This window comes from Alligator sinensis, unplaced genomic scaffold (genome assembly GCF_000455745.1).
Source record: "Alligator sinensis unplaced genomic scaffold, ASM45574v1 scaffold93_2, whole genome shotgun sequence".
Lineage (NCBI taxonomy): Eukaryota > Metazoa > Chordata > Crocodylia > Alligatoridae > Alligator > Alligator sinensis.
In genome coordinates this window covers 2,847,387-2,863,278 of record NW_005841854.1, presented here as the reverse complement: position 1 = coordinate 2,863,278, position 15,892 = coordinate 2,847,387, and the positions used below count along the sequence as shown (strand labels likewise).

Sequence of the window (15,892 nt, the reverse complement as noted above, 5' to 3'; positions counted from 1 at the left end):
TCTTTCCTGCTTATGCAGGGGGTCGGACTCGATGATCTATTGAGGTCCCTTCCGACCCTAACATCTATGAATCTATGAATCTATGAAATTTGGGTACTTAATGTAGACTATGTACAGGCCTATGCAGCATGAGCAGTGAGTGAAAAACAGTACTATAACTTGAATCAAACAATGCTATTCAAAGCATAACCACATTCCAGGGAAAGTGTGGATGTCAGGCGTGGACATTTTCAGGGAACCTAAGTCAAAGCTGCAGAAATATGACTGAAGAGCAAGTCAAGGGCCTTTATCCTAAATACTCTGTATTACAATTGCATCCTAAAACATTAATAACTTAAGGTGATCAAATGTATAAATAGTTATTTTGCCATAATAAATATACTTTTGCTAACACATTCAAATGATTATAGCAGTGTTGCCCCATGAGAGTTGGCAATACTGTTATAGACACAAAGGCAGCCATGAGGATGGAAAAAGCCAAGCAGCCTGGTCAGGCCACAGGCCAGTTAGTAAATAACTGACCAAGGCCAAAGGGTAAGTCATAAAGGAGATAAATCTTTCCATCTGCTATCTCAAAAATATAAATTTATATTGATTAACAAGTTCTTAATTAAGAAAAGATTAGTGGTTGATTAATAGGCCGGGGTCAGACAACCTAAAAATAAAGAATCTTAGCTAAGTTGATCCCTTGACCCCTTTTCCCAGGGCCACTAAAATCTGGTTCCATCCAGTTCTAAAAGTTCCAGTGAAACAAATATATTTAAATAAAAGCAATCAGAGATCAATCATTACCATGTCAAATCAACCATCTATAAATATTAGGCCTGGGGCAAGTGACAACGTGGACCTTTTCCAAAGCCCAGCAGAAAAAAACTCAGCAAGAGTCTCCAGGAAAGCAGAGACTCCTGGCCAGCTGACCTGTTCTTCCTGAATCCACTGCTGCATAACCATGGTCTTTATCACTACCAGTAAGTCTTTGCTATTTGTGTATCCTAATAAAGTTTTTGAGGTGAGACTAGAATGGTCTCACTGATCTATTAATCTCACTCCTAACCACAAGTCCAATCCAGGGTAACACCAGGATCTGATTTTTCCAAGCTTTTAGCATCATACAGGATTTTACTTTTTCAAAGCACAGTTCCCATTGACTTGTTACTTCTGCAAATCAGAGCCCAGGTTTCAAGTCAGGCACCCAGAAAATGAGGAACACACAGCTGGTGACCAACTGTGAACAGTTTATTCCATCTGCCTTGCCTAGCACCACACAGCAACTCTGAAGACACAGGCTACTGGCAGTGGAGGCCAGTTCAGGTGGTACTTGTCACTGGCCAGGATGGGATAACAGTTGCAGGGATCTGCCTGAGGTACTGCTGCCAGTGGTCCAGCTCTCACTCGGGGCATGGGCTGCTGCCACAGGAAGCCCACAACCGCAGCCCACTACAGTGGCAGTGTTTCACCCATACTACTGCTGGGGCTGCACTGGGGGAAGCCACCATGGCCAGAGCTGGGGCTCTCAAGACCTGTAGGTGAGAAGCTCTCCTCCACAGGACACATAAAAGCTGGCATCTGCAGCCCTGCCCCTCATTTACCCCCCCCCCCAGAGCAGGGGGAACAGAGGGCAAAGCCTCCAACTTGTTCCCCAGCCCAGGCAGTCCTGGTCTGAGGAAGAGGTGAGAAGCATTACCTTTTCCTCCCCTCCCATCTTAGACCATGCCTGCAGGATTGTGGCAGCAGGGTACAGCCTCCCCATCTGCTCCTCATACTGGGGATTCTGATCTAGTGAGTGAGCAGGGACACCTTTCCTACCCCAGTTCCTGGTCCCCAGGCTTTAAAATGCCATCCTTGCTGCCCAGATGTGCAGCTGGGACAGCATTTAAAGCCCAGAGGATGACCAGAGGGGTTGTCCTCCAAGGCTGTGGGGAAGGTTGGATGTTCTAAGCTGCAAGGCTGATAAAGGGAAGGGTTTGATCTGTGACCACAGTAATGAAATCCACAGTCACATACTGCCTCTCTGGAGGGAGAGAGTTGGAAAGCTCTGCACCCTGGGATATTGGAGGGCAGCATGAGAGCTTCTGTCATTAGGATAGAGCATACAAGCATTCATTCAAGCATCAGAAACTATTTGACGCAATTTATACCTCTTAACAAAAGGTAGAAATTTCTACCAAACTTGTTAGTTTTAAACTGGGAAAAAATGCTTGAATGCTTGTACACTAAGAGTTTCTACCATGAATGCCACGTGCCCCTGGAGACTGGGGGGACACAGCAAGCTCCCACAGGTGGCAGCGGTGCTATCAGCAGCAGGAGCGTGGTGGCTGCAAGCAGGGAGCTCCCGCAGGCAGCCACAGTGCCATCGGCAGTTGCGGGGGGAGGGGGATGGCGAGCACCACCCAGTGGTCAGCGACCACCCACAGACATCACCAGCAGCATTGGGTGCACCGCCACACTCAGGGGGTACACATGCACCCACATGCACCCCCTATGCATCTCCAATGGTTTATACCAGTAAACTAGAGATTCCACTGATAGAAATGTAATGTTTGTACACACCTTCTGTAAAAATGTATGGCCTCAGATATGCAAGAGGTGAAATTACATGATCCAGTGGTCCCTTCAAGCTTCAACATTATCTATGAAACTTCTTGGTTTGCCATTTTTTATATGCAAAATTAAACACAAAAAACATGCTAAAATAATTTTATTCGCATTCAAATAGAAGAGAAATGCTATAATTAAAGCTGCCTGTGCAATCTTAATGCAAATTTCTTGTGCATATATATTACAAATCAATGCCTATTTTATAATCACTCAATTCTCCCCACCCCACTCAGTGCACATTTTGTGCATGTTCCCCACTACTCTGTGCATTCTGTGCACAAGACAGACCTGTTCTAGAGATACATTTAGGTTGCACAGAGAAAATAACAGCTTTTTGTAGGACCTTAGCCTCATTTCCTGCCAAAACAGCGAAGTATGTCATGAACAGCAATCTGGGTTTTCTGTTCACCATGCTCATACCATGCTTTCACCTTAAAGGAGAAAATTAAGGAAATGGTAGCAGGTAAGTCTGGCGGGGGGTGAGGGGGGAATTGAGGCCCCCATAGTGAGGAAGGGAGAGAGTTGTGCAGGTCTGCGGATGGGAATACTGCCCAGCTGGGGCAATGCATGGGGATTGGGGCCCAGGGCCCGAACATACAGCCACAGGGCCCAGGCAGGGAGATGGATGGAGCTAGTCCAGGGGGAGGGGCAGGGGGCTGCCTCCCCACTGTTACACACACTCCCGGGGGGGGTTAGGGGGGCATGAGCACCCCAGATTTGTGCATGGGGCAGGCAGTAGGCTGCCCACTGTGGACTTAGCACTCCCTACTCTTCTTCCGGGGCCTCTACATCTCAGTGGGCAGGACCCAGTGCAGAAGCTCATTGCCACCATGAGCCCTGTGCAGCCATGGCAAGGTACCTCCTGCCCACCCAACAACAACAGGGGTGGAGGTGCAGAGTTGTGCCCCTCTCTGCTGTCAGAAAGGCACTTGCCATGGTTGTGTGGGGCTCGCGGTGGCAAAGAGCTGCCCCGCCTGGTCCCACTCTGCCCTGCCACACTGGATCCCAGCTTCTGGGCTGCAGAGGCCCCAGAGGGAGGATAGCAGGGCAGGGAGTCCTGAGCTCAGAGCGGGCAGCCTGCATCCACACACCCCCACAATGGGTTCCACTCTGGTCATGTCACCCATGGGGAATGGGGAGCCAGGCTCTGTGCTCTGCTTTACAGCAGCAGCTGCCACCTCCTGTGGGTGACATCCAGGGTTTGGGCACTGCTGCAGGGGGCTGCAGACCTGCGTCCCTGGCCCCATAGCCTTGGCAGCTGGGGGGCCCCAGCAGGGTCAGGGGACTGTGGGTGGAGATTGAAGGGAACCAGCAGGGCTGGGGGGGGCTGTGGATGGGGAGTGAGGGGCACCAGCAGGGGTGGGGGGCTGTGGATCAGAAGTAAGGGGCATCAGCAGGGCTGGGACACTGTGGTTAGGGAATGAGCGGCACTGGTAGGGCTGGGGGGCTGTGGGTGGAGAGTGAGGGGCACCAGCAAGGCTAGGGGGCTGTAAGTTGGGAGTGAGGGCAATGGTATGAGTAGGACACCAGCATATCAGGGCTGCTCAGCACCACAAAGCAGTGTGGGGGAGACAGCCACAGCTGGACCCATGTCCTAGTTAGCGAAGGGGGTGGGGGGAGCTCTGATTTTCTATGATAAAAAACCCAAAGTCAAACGTTACAATTTATAGGTATTTAGAATTTTTTTATTATAGTGATTGAGGCACTGGTAGACTTCCAAATAGCTTTAAAATTGAAATCTATCACTGTGTTCAACAGATACCTTTATATATAGTGGTGTTTCATTTTAGTTACAGAAAAACACAGATTTGGAGGTTTTCAATTAGAGAATTTGTGATTTTTATCAGAGAATTTGCTATTTTAAAACAGAGAAAGCCAGGACCCCTGGTTATGAATGAGGCATGGGAATACAAGAAAAAAAGCAGCTGAATGTTGCCCTGAAGAACTGGATTCCATCAGAATGCATGTGTGTTACTAGGCATGTAACTTAGACCACACTTTTCATGGGTGATGACATCGTCCTCCGCCTTCAACTTTTTTTCTGTCCCACACTTAAGACCCTGGGATCTAATCTACAGAAGTGCTGAGCTCTCAAAGCTGCAACTAATGTTCAGAGAACATATGAAGTGCTATATAAGGCTGAGTAAGGCTGAGTGCAGCATCTGGTTTTAGGAATCTCAGCTTTGGCACCCAAATTAGTGGATACTTCTGATCTTAATCATTCTATGCCTCAGGGGCTAACAGTTAGGGCACTTTTTACATGTGCTCTGGGGATGGAGTTTGGGGGGACAGCACTTTAATTAGAGCAGCTCTTAGAGCCAGTGTTATTAAAGCACCACAACATCTCATGTATCAGTGTCCCTGTGCTTAAAAATGGTGGGAGGGGTGCCAACAACCTTTAGCTCAAGCACCCGCATCACTATTTCAAAGTACAGGGATGCTGATGCACAAGACTCAGGAGGCTGCTGGAGTGTGGTAACTGCTATGCTCTATCAGACTCAATTAATCAAGTCTGCTCCAACATGCTGTAATTACAGCACATCAGAGCAGCCTCCACGGTCATGTACAGGCACCCTAAAATGGCAAAAATTATTTTGTCTCGTTTCACAAGGACAGTGTGAAAGCACATGAAGTATGCAGATACTACAGTAAGGAGCACTATAAAAAAGTTCATCCAGAAAAAAATTAATGCCTTCAGAGCAGATCTTGCAAAAACAAGGCATGGAGATGCAAGTTGGACAATGAGGAGGAAACAACATTTTGAAATGTTTCCATTTGATGACTGAGGTAAGGGTTCTCTGGAAAAGACAGTATACGAAACTACATTTAAATATTGTAGCATATTGCTTATCAATACGAGACCTAATTCAGATTCCACCAGCCACTTAAATTTTGGAGTTTCCTCATTTTTTATTGACTTCGTAAGATTAATAGTTTCCTTTTTAATTTATTTGTGTATGTAGTAGGGCACATGTGCACGCATACACACCCACACACACACACACAAGGTAAAAGGCAATGTCCCTTTAAACCTTTACCATAATACTGGAACACTGACATGATTTCTCCTTTTCAATCAATTATAAAATGAGAAACAGGAGACTACACACAGCAATCAACCTGTGGATTTCAGTGCCTTGGTATACTAAGGGTGGATTTCAGTGGTTACATAATCATAGGGCTGCTGAAAAAAAATACATAATTATTTTATATCTGATCATTAGTATACAGGGGAACTGTCAGCGTTCCACAACAAAGCAACCGCTGCCTAGGGCTAGGAAGAAACACTCTCAAAAGCAGAGTATTACATATATTGTTCATTACGGAGTTTCTTGCACCTTCTTCTAATGCATCGGATATTAGCTTCTGATTAAATCAGGTTGATGGATTCAGTGTTGGATTAGATGAACCATTAGTCTTACCAAGTATGTAAAGTCCTGTGTAGGGATGTATACACAAAAATATGATACCCGATTCCATACAGAACCTCATACATATGAATTATGAATGGAAGAAAGGCCTAGATCACTGGAGGTCAACTTTCAAATTTATTTAAAACATTGAAAAAACAAATTATTGTTCTTTTCTTAGTCCCTATGATCAAGGGGTAAAAAAACCTCACTGGAATATTTTCACATTGTATTACATTATTGCTGATGTTCCTCTTAAATGGAAAGGTTCTGCATAGTATTTATGAGCTATCCATAATCAAAGAGTTCACCTGGTAACACAAGAATAATTTTTTTAACACCATTTCCTTAATGCATTCTAACCTAGCTTGTTGGAATGAAAAGTAACAAAAAACTGAGAAGGCTTCCTTTTACAGGGCCTCTGTATTGCGGACAACACAGTAGAGATACTTGAGTCTAGTTTATAAGAAAAAATTCTGGAACTCGTAATACTGCCTTTTCTCAATCAAATGAAAGGAAACAAGGTTATTACAATTAAAATTTGGCATCACTCCTGAAAGATAGTGCTTCGGATATACACACATAATTACTTCCACTTGTAAAGTTTAAATAAAAGTATATCATTTGTCAGCACTTGAAACTCACAAGTTCACAACAATTACTGCAGCTAGAAAACAAGCTTCCTAAAAGTAGAGCCTATAAATACCTAGAGCCAGCAGACTCTGATATAGCTGCAGTGTACCCTTCTTACATCCCCCCAGTAAAGGGTCATACACTTTCATTTCCTCCAAGTACCCCCTTTCTTGGGGTTCTGGTTTATTAAAAGAACCAAGTTAAAAAGTCAACTTACACACTTTCTTCAGGCTCCTGCTGTGCCCATTGATTCTTTCCCAAAACCAAGGCACTGCTACCTTGCACACCCTAAACTTCCTATTTTAAAAGGTTACCCCTCATAGCATTTAGCTCTAGGCCAACCTTTCCATTTACCTGGTGTGGAAAATCCCTCTCTAGATAGTCTGTACCTCTTGACTCCTTCCTGCTACCCACTAGTGTCCATCCAAAATGCTTCATCTGGGCACTCTGGAAAATTGTTACTAACCTACCTTATCCCCAAACAGGACACCTAAACTCAGACTTTCTGTACACCCCAAACTGGACACACAACTCAGTTTTGCATTCTGATTCCCTGTCATATGACCTCTGGACTAAGTAGTAAAATAGTCACAGGTGCTGCTAAACACAAACCTGCCTTAAAGGACAGCTCGGTCTATAATAGTCACTATATTCCCAATAGAAAAATTGCAATAAAAAAGTAGTTGTAAACATTAAAGTGTTTATTACTGGACTTAAATATGACTCCTTTTCATATTGTCATGGTCATTTTGAAACCTTAATGGGCAAGGGCACCATTTATTCTATTAGACTCGTACAACATACATTTGCTCCATGGCTCTGCATGCTCCTTGAATTTGCCCCCAGTGGTATTCCTTCCATACTTGTCCCATACCTATGTTTGTTGGGGGCAGTGTGGGAAGCCACAAGGATATATCAGCTGAAGTTCTCAAGTTCTAGTCTGTACATATTGCCATCACCACTTTCTCACTACAACATTTTTGAGCATCCTTGTTGATTGCAGTGGCGGTGGGGGGTTGGTAGCTCCTGCTTTCTTGGTACATGCCCATGCTACATACTTGTATTTCTAGAGTAGACTTTCCCTGTGAACTCAGTTCGCTCGTATTTACAATAGCTGCAAACTCATGAAGGAGTGGTCCCCTTACTGGGAGCATGGATTTACTTAATCTAAGAACATGCGACACTGATATAGTAGTTCTACTTCTACTGCAATTAGTCCTTGAAACAAATGCTCGGTGACACCACATGCTCTGGACAATGTATGGGGATGTTCCTGGATTTTGTTTCCTGACTGTCATTCTTAGGCTGAATGCTTGGCATTTTGTGTGACTGATTGCTACATATTAGTTTCAAGCTTGCTCTCTAAAGGTATTCCCAGAGCCAGCAGGGGCCTGCTACTCCTTTGCCAGATTTCTTGAATGACAGATTTGCTGCTGATTTCTATCTCTGTTTTGTCTCTGCATGTAAGTTCTGTGCCAAAAGCTCAAACTCCTTGTCACTCTTCCTCTACGACAAACAGTTTATAGGATATTGCCCAGGAGTATGGCATTCAAATTAAATTTTGCAAAGGATGTGTTGAGAACAAAGCTACGTAACTGCAAGCTAAAAGAACTAAACAATTTACATAACATTATTTATGCAACCATGATTTATTTGTAGATATGTATCTGTTACCCAAACTTAATATTATTTCTGTTTCTTTCTCTGCTCCAGAATGGAAAGATGGCAAATTTCCAAATTCAACTAAAACTGCTCATTAATATGACAATCTTCAGCTTTAAAGCTGAATTATTTGATGTTTTAGTTCAAGCCACATAACATACTGTCATTATGTCCAACCAAGACCCAAGCATGCCTGTTTCCACATTTAGAGATTTCCCACCATTTTTATTTTATACACGGATTCCATTAATATGAGGTTAATCTGCTCTATAGCAACACAGTCCTGTCATTTGGATAGCGACATAACTCTTCAGATGGATAGATTTAACTATTTTTAAACATAACATTAATTTTGCTGTATTGATAGTAAGACCTTATAGTAAGTACTCTCTCAGTAGCCTTAAATCATCATTTCTATAAAGAGCCCTGATTTGTGCTGACACCTGATCTTGAGAGATGCTACATACCCATAACTAGAAGTTGAAAGTGCTCAGCACGTACCAGGATTGGGTCTTTATACTGCACTGAAGGAGGAAACTAAAATGAAACATGAGGAAGGCACCTGTCCTGCTCTCAGAAGGTTGTGGTTCTATGAAAAATGCTATAGCCCAATGCAATCAAGAAGCCTAGACCTCATAACTTACCCCTTCTGCTTTTTCTTCAGTGTTTGCCAGCATTTCTTGAAGAGCCCGCACTGACAAGGACTGTTCCAGCACAAAAGTACAAATGGAGAGATCTGGTGGAACATTCTAAATGAAGAAAGAATGAGATTACATGAGTGAGGTGTATGCCATCAGTCAAAAGTTGTTATAAATCAATTCCTAAAGCTGCCACATTTGTTCTACCCTTGTTCCCCTATCCTTAATCATTCAGGTTCAGTAAGAAAATGCTGCTTTTCTTCTGTACCACCCTTTGCTACCAAGAACCAATGAATAGAAATATCAATTTCAGACTTTTTCCAAGAAAATCAGTTCAATAGTTAAGCCATGTTTAGTAGAGTGCTACTCTCCAGTGCCTTCTTTTAGAAGACACTCCTCCAGCATCTTCCCTCTCCCACTCCTTGCCCACCCCAGGAGCATGTTGCACCCTATACTCTGCTTCTCCAGCAGGGAGCAGAACATGTTCCTGTGCTGCAGGGAAATACAGGCTCACCACTGGCAGTCTGGGTCAGCCAATCAGGACTACCCTATGCATTTCTGCCATCTGTCACAAGGCAGACTAAAGGAGCCTGCAGAACACCTTGAGATGTGTGCACAGGGGCTCTCCCCGGCTACACAGTGTCAGCACTGCGAACTTCAGGACCTCAGCATGAGGTTGTGAGTAAGTTTTTCTCCCAGGAGAACAAACCTGGAAGAACTCTCCCAAATTACTTGAATGTGTATATGCAGCCCCAGTCAGGCCACTAGTTCAATGCAGACAGATGTAACTGTTGAAACATTTCAAATGTCTTTGAAATGCTTTAAAGGAGAAACTACAGAAAGACACATTGAAACAGGTACTACTACTGTTCAGAAGTGTTTCAAAATGTATCACTTTCTGTTATGTACAGATGTGATGAGCACAACAAAGGACCCTTTGCTCCTCCAGCTTTGCTCACCACCCTGGAGGGAAGATTATAAACTGCTGTAGTCAGGGGGCACACCAGGGGCTATGTGCATGTCTGGTGGCTCATAACACAACATTTTGAAATATTTCCAAGTCCTTTATACTTTGAACCACTAAGTATTACATCTGTCTGAATCCTAATACTACTAGACTTTTCTGTCAAGTATCTACAATGCATTCCATTTATGGGAATAGTATTGGAAGGGAGGAAAAACATATGCTTACTCATTAACTACAAAACAGTCTGCACTAAGTTTTTTGCATCTCATTAAGGGTCATTATCTTGTCTCTCAGAATACCTTATACCTCTGACAGCAACCTTGAAATTGATAGAAACTGGCCAGTTCAAGGCTGCTTTAAAAGCCTTTGCATTGACAGCTCCTAGTCAGTATCAATAATGATGCAGATAAAAGGAGTACAATTAGACTGCAAAGTACACAGTGGGGCTAAGAACTCCTATGCATTAAAAAAATATGTACTTAAATAATATGCAGATAACCAATGTTTGCTAAAATGTATTCAATGGGCAACAAATGGGACTGGACTTTCATTATGTAGTTAAACAAATTATGTACTTATCCAATATACGCATAAGTGGAATATGATTTACAAAAGATAATTATTAAATGCTTAGGGTGAAGACAAAGATGCAGAGAAATCAGAATTACAGACTAGCATGAAAATGAGTTGTTGCAAGAGAATAATATCTATTGTGTTTACCTGACTAGAAGAGTCCCCCTCCCTCCCTCCCAATTAGCATAGGGAAAAATTCCCTAGCCTTCTATTTGTATACAACGAAACCTCATTAAATACACTGACTATCATTAAACTGCTGCCAAAAGCAGCATGTGCTCAGTAATGGAAATCAACTATGAAGTTAAGTGCAGCCAACACTGAGCATGACTATATAACACACAGCCCATAATGATGGGAACTTATCACAAAAAATAGGTTTTGTTTGATTTTGGTTTTGTAAAAATATATGTCTATACACACACATATATATATATACACACACTAGTAATTTTTCATCACATACCTTATCTCACAAAACAAAACCCATTATAATACAAGCACCCATGGACCCACACTCCCGCACAACCGCCCAGCGGCCTCCCTACCCTGCTCACACTGTTCCTTACTCCACAACCTGGTTACAAGGTTTAAAGTCTCAGTTTATTCATTGTCACTGTCACTCCCACTGGAGGATACGCTGCTGTCCTCATCACTGTCTCCAGGTCCAGCTGTCTTGTCATCCTCTTCACTGTCACTGTCCATTCCCCCCTCTAGGGGGATCTTGGAAGTTCCTGTGCCAAGTGGCCTTTTGCCAGGTAGAGCTGGCTGCATCCTCATCGTCCTCTGCTACCAGCACCTCCAGGTTTGTGTCTGTACATCAGGAGGTTCCTGGATTTCCACAGGGCACTCCTGATGCAGGACACAAACTGATCAAAGTGGGCCAAACAGGTTCCCCTGGTGTTTAGTCAGGTACCCGCACAGTGCTGCCTCTCTTGACAACTGTCCAACCCCTGTCACCACTTTGCAGAGCTGCTTTACCTTTTTCCACCTCTCCTTGGCATATGAGCAAACCCATAGGTGGTGGTCAATAGTCTTTGTGGCACCTTGGCAGGTTAATGGAGGCCATCTGAATAAGATATATGGTAACGCCTGTTGTCTATGGTCACCCTCAATGCCAACTCTTTTTAAACTCATGGTAAGCCACAACACTGCATACATTGTAACTTCTTTGTCACTCCCACAGCTGAACTGTGCCTTTCTTTCCCATTTCTAATCACTCCCGTTTCTTTACCAGCCTTAAATGTCTGGCAAACACAACTAAAAGGGACCCTTCCAGAACCCCTCTGTCATCCCCGCTCTCAGCCTGCTGCATATGATTAGTGTGGCCCCACCCTCCATGAGGTGCAGTCAGACCAGGTTGCCCTCATTTGCATAAAAAATGTTGAAGGATCCCAAGACTTATGACAGGAACACCCAGTTCCAGTCATGAATGGGGGATTCCTTTTCACATGGATCCTTTGTGGGGGGTGGGATGTGGAATACACACAAATATTAAGCAGTGCTGAGTCACAATGGCTTGAAACACTGTTGACTCTGCTGAGGCCCAATCCATTGAACTATATGGTAAATCATGTGCCTTTTGGCTTTAGAGTAATATCATGCATAGTTTGTGCTATATATAAAAAGGTACAAAAGTACTGCTTAAAAGTATGTTTATAGAGTATCTGTGATAAAGCGTGCATCATTTTTAAAACAGGTAAAATGCATCAATTCTGGGTGAATTGCCAATATGCAACTTACTACAGGTATATTTATTCCCAGGTCAGTGTTTTCAAATTTGCACATTACTGCCACGTGCCCATGGACAGCATGGTCTGAAAATTAAGGATGGGGAGAAGGGGCTGCAGGGAGGGAAAGTTGGGAGGGCAGAGGGCAAGGATTTATTTTCCCTGCTGTAGCAATGGGAGGAGGACAAATTCAAGACAGATCTCCAATAATTAAATTCTGTACCTGGAAAATTATAACATCTATAAATTTTCCATATACAAAACCTAATTATTGGGAACGATCATACATTCAGGGTCATTGTATATTCAAGTAAATACAGTAATTTACAACGTAACAAAGAACAATTAGTCTGTACGTGGGGGATTTTTCATATGTTAATCTGTGTATTTTTACTCCTACTTCTACACCTTGTTTCTCATCTCCCATCCTTCTTTTTTCTTCCTTTGTACTTGCTCTTTTCTTCAGCATGAATTATTTAGTTTTAGTAATATAAAGATTTAAAGTATCATGTACTTTTTTTCCTATTGTAGGATTGTGCTTATTGAACTTTTCTGTAAAAGTTTTTTTTTTTTAATAAACCTTTAAATAAAGAGATCTTGCAAGTATAAAAACAATTTCATTTTCTCTAGAAAGAAAGCACCAATATATTTGGAACTGAACCTAATCCTAATAGCTCACTATGCACTTATTATCACCACTAACTTTAGAGCAATATTTGTCTGTCTAAAAAGTAATACTCACTTAATAATGTACATTACCTTCTGTGATTTAATTTTTTAATAAACTAACACAAAATGCTGTTTCATTTAAATGTTATTCAGAAGCAGGAGTTAAGCAAAGGCCAAACCTATTTACTTACTTTATACTATTTATTTAAATTATTTTATAGACTCATTATGGTATAAGGCATGTATTAAAACTATGCATTCAGTTATTTATTTTTTTTTTTTTTTTCAGATGTCAAGGACAATATCCTCCTTCTCCATTAATTTCATTACCACTTACTTCCATGGCTTTGCACTAACTACCTAGTTATTAATGGGTATCCTTTATCCTAGTATTAAGTGGGGTTGAGCAGTCAACTTATGGGGGGAGAAGTGAAAACTAGCAGCCTCCTTTACTGCCAGCCCAGTATCACCATCACCACTGCTGACAACCCAGCCTCTGCCACTGTTATATGCACCACCACTATCCACGGTGCAGAACTGGCCGCAGCTACACCTCTAACCCTCCACAAAATTTTCAACAAGCTTGTTCTCACAACATCCCTGTGACATGGTTCCTCTAATTTTGCTGAGACATTCAGAGTATAATTGTGCTTGATGCTGCACACCCAGGTGAGGACCACTTTAAAAAAACCTTCATAGCTTTACAATGTAGTCAAGTCTCAAAGAACTGAATTGCCTGGACAAACCTAGCCCTTGATATACCCTTATCAGTAAAGATTTGGGGCCACATTTATTCCTGATCTCCACCCCCACTGCCTACAAAAAAAAAAAATTACCACATGCATTGTGCTTAAAAATCAATTAACTTGGGGCCTGCTAGACTACTTTCTCTCTACTTTTCTTTTGTTGATATTTACCAGTTTTCTGTGTTTGTTATATGAACATCCTTAACCTCTACTTCATAAATGTTTTAAGTTAACTTTCCTCTTATAGTGCCCCTATATTTTAATATTTAAATTCCCTTATATTAAAACCCTTGCTTTCTGCAAGTCCATTCATAGAAGCTGACAAAGTAGGCTGTCACCTTCAAAACCCTATGCCTCTCTCAACCAGCTAGTCTCTAAGGTGCCACCCTACCCTTTCTTCTGCCTTTCCTCTTGTGGATGTTGCTGTTTCATTTCTTCAACTTGTCTTTGTTCATAGTTTTCTCCTGAGTCCATAGACATGCATATAAACACACAAGCATGTGCACAATAATCTGAGCAGATATCTAGTAAAGATTATGGTCATTTGTCATTAAGGGCTGCATTTCACCCCATCTGTAACTCATTTTAAATCAAGATAAGCTCTATTTCAGTCACTGAAGTTATTCCAAAGTTATGCTATTGTAACAACAATAGCCTGGCAACATAAGAGGAATATCATCTCTCAAACCAACAAATAATGTCAGCAGTGTTATGTAAAATGTTGTCAAACATTCAGAAACATTACCATTTCTTTCTTGGAAACAAGACCTGAGATTTAGAACATTTTATTATACTATAAAAGGGAGAAAGATTTTTACAATATGCATTTGCTTACTTTATTTATAAGTCATTTAATATATTTACATTTACTTCCCTGAATGTATGCATACTGAGCAACTGCTTTCTAGAACATTGTTCCCGTGCACAAATTCCAACCTATCATAGACGGTAGTCAGTTTTCAGGCACAAACACCACAAATAAACAGCAGAGATGAATGGGGGTTATTATCATTTTCTCCTCAGAAAACAATATAGCAATAGTATAAAAGAATGACACTAATTTCAGAATTAATTTTAATGAAGATGTCAGGCTAAATATATTCACATAACCAGTTTAGTCTAATAGGAAATTGCAATAGTATACATTTTTAAAAGGCTATTATCAGAAAATGGTATAAATTTGCAGGCTTTAGGAAATAAAGGTTTATGGGTTTGGCAGCAGGAGTTAGCTTTATAATTTATACTATGATTTCCACCTATCAGTTTTCTTCTGCAGTATGAGGCAAGCACAGATGGAGCTATTTTGACATTATTACAAAGAAGTAAGTATCCTTAGCAGCACTAGAACTGCCTCTACTATTGATAACAGGTTACCTAGCCAATAGCCATCACATAGAAGCTGTTCCAACAGCTTCATTCCAAATCCACTAAAGTCAAGAGAAAGTCATTTGGGCTAGAGACAGACATTACACATAAACTGGTTTAAGTGATAAGAAACTGGTTTAAACCTGTAACAGAACAGACATTCAGTGCACATAAACCAGTTTAAAAATGGCTGAAATCAGTTAAATATAAATCTGTATGAATGTAGTATCAGACTTAACTGATTTAGATCAACCTGGTTTACGCAATGTCTGTCACAGACCCCTTCCTGGTTTAACTTAAACCAGAGTTTCCCAGCATCCCAGATGCTTCGTAGCCCTAGGTGCGGCTTTCTGTTCCAGCCCAGCAGGGCTGGCCCTCCCCTCTTCTCCCTGGCTGGAACTTGGCAGAGATGGCAGGCAGAACAGCATCTGCCTGGCTTCTCCCTACCTTTCCCCCTCCCCACTCAAGCAGGGATTTCCCCCCATCCCCTCTCCCACTGCATGACCATAGCCAGCATGTGGTATGCTAGCTAATGCTGAGAGGTCTCTGTGTAAAGCAGACAGGACAGTCTCCACTTAGGGCTTTTTGGAGCTAATCTACAGGTCAGCTGGTAATGTCCCTTTTGTTCCTTCCTTGTGTGAGGGCCGGGTGCGATCCGGGCCCTTTTTCGCTCTGCGCGGGCTGTGGCCAGCAGCCCGGGCACGCTGGATCGGAGAGAACAGGCAACACACTAGAATTAGGCACGGACGCGTAATGGTTGATTCAAGATTGTTTACTTACACCGAAGATGGTCGCGGTGCAGGCTGGACAGTTTCCCAGGCACAGCTCCGATTAAATCCTCGTTTGAGGACTCAGACAATATTCGGATCACTCCCACGGAGTTGTCGAGGCTCCGTGGATC

General features: G+C 42.4%; 1 protein-coding gene across 16 annotated transcripts in view; it reads right to left on the bottom strand.

The window, feature by feature from the left end:
• RYR2 (ryanodine receptor 2) overlaps nt 1-15,892 on the bottom strand; it is an 847,904-nt gene that overhangs the window by 585,672 nt on the left and 246,340 nt on the right. For all 16 annotated transcript variants that reach the window (XR_003095960.1, XM_025213656.1, XM_025213760.1 and 13 more), the window contains exon 3: nt 8,948-9,052. Coding sequence is in view for 15 of the 16 variants with exons in the window: in XM_025213656.1 (XP_025069441.1) it covers nt 8,948-9,052 (105 nt within the window). In the remaining variant the exon portion in view is untranslated. The remainder of the gene's footprint in view (nt 1-8,947; nt 9,053-15,892) is intronic.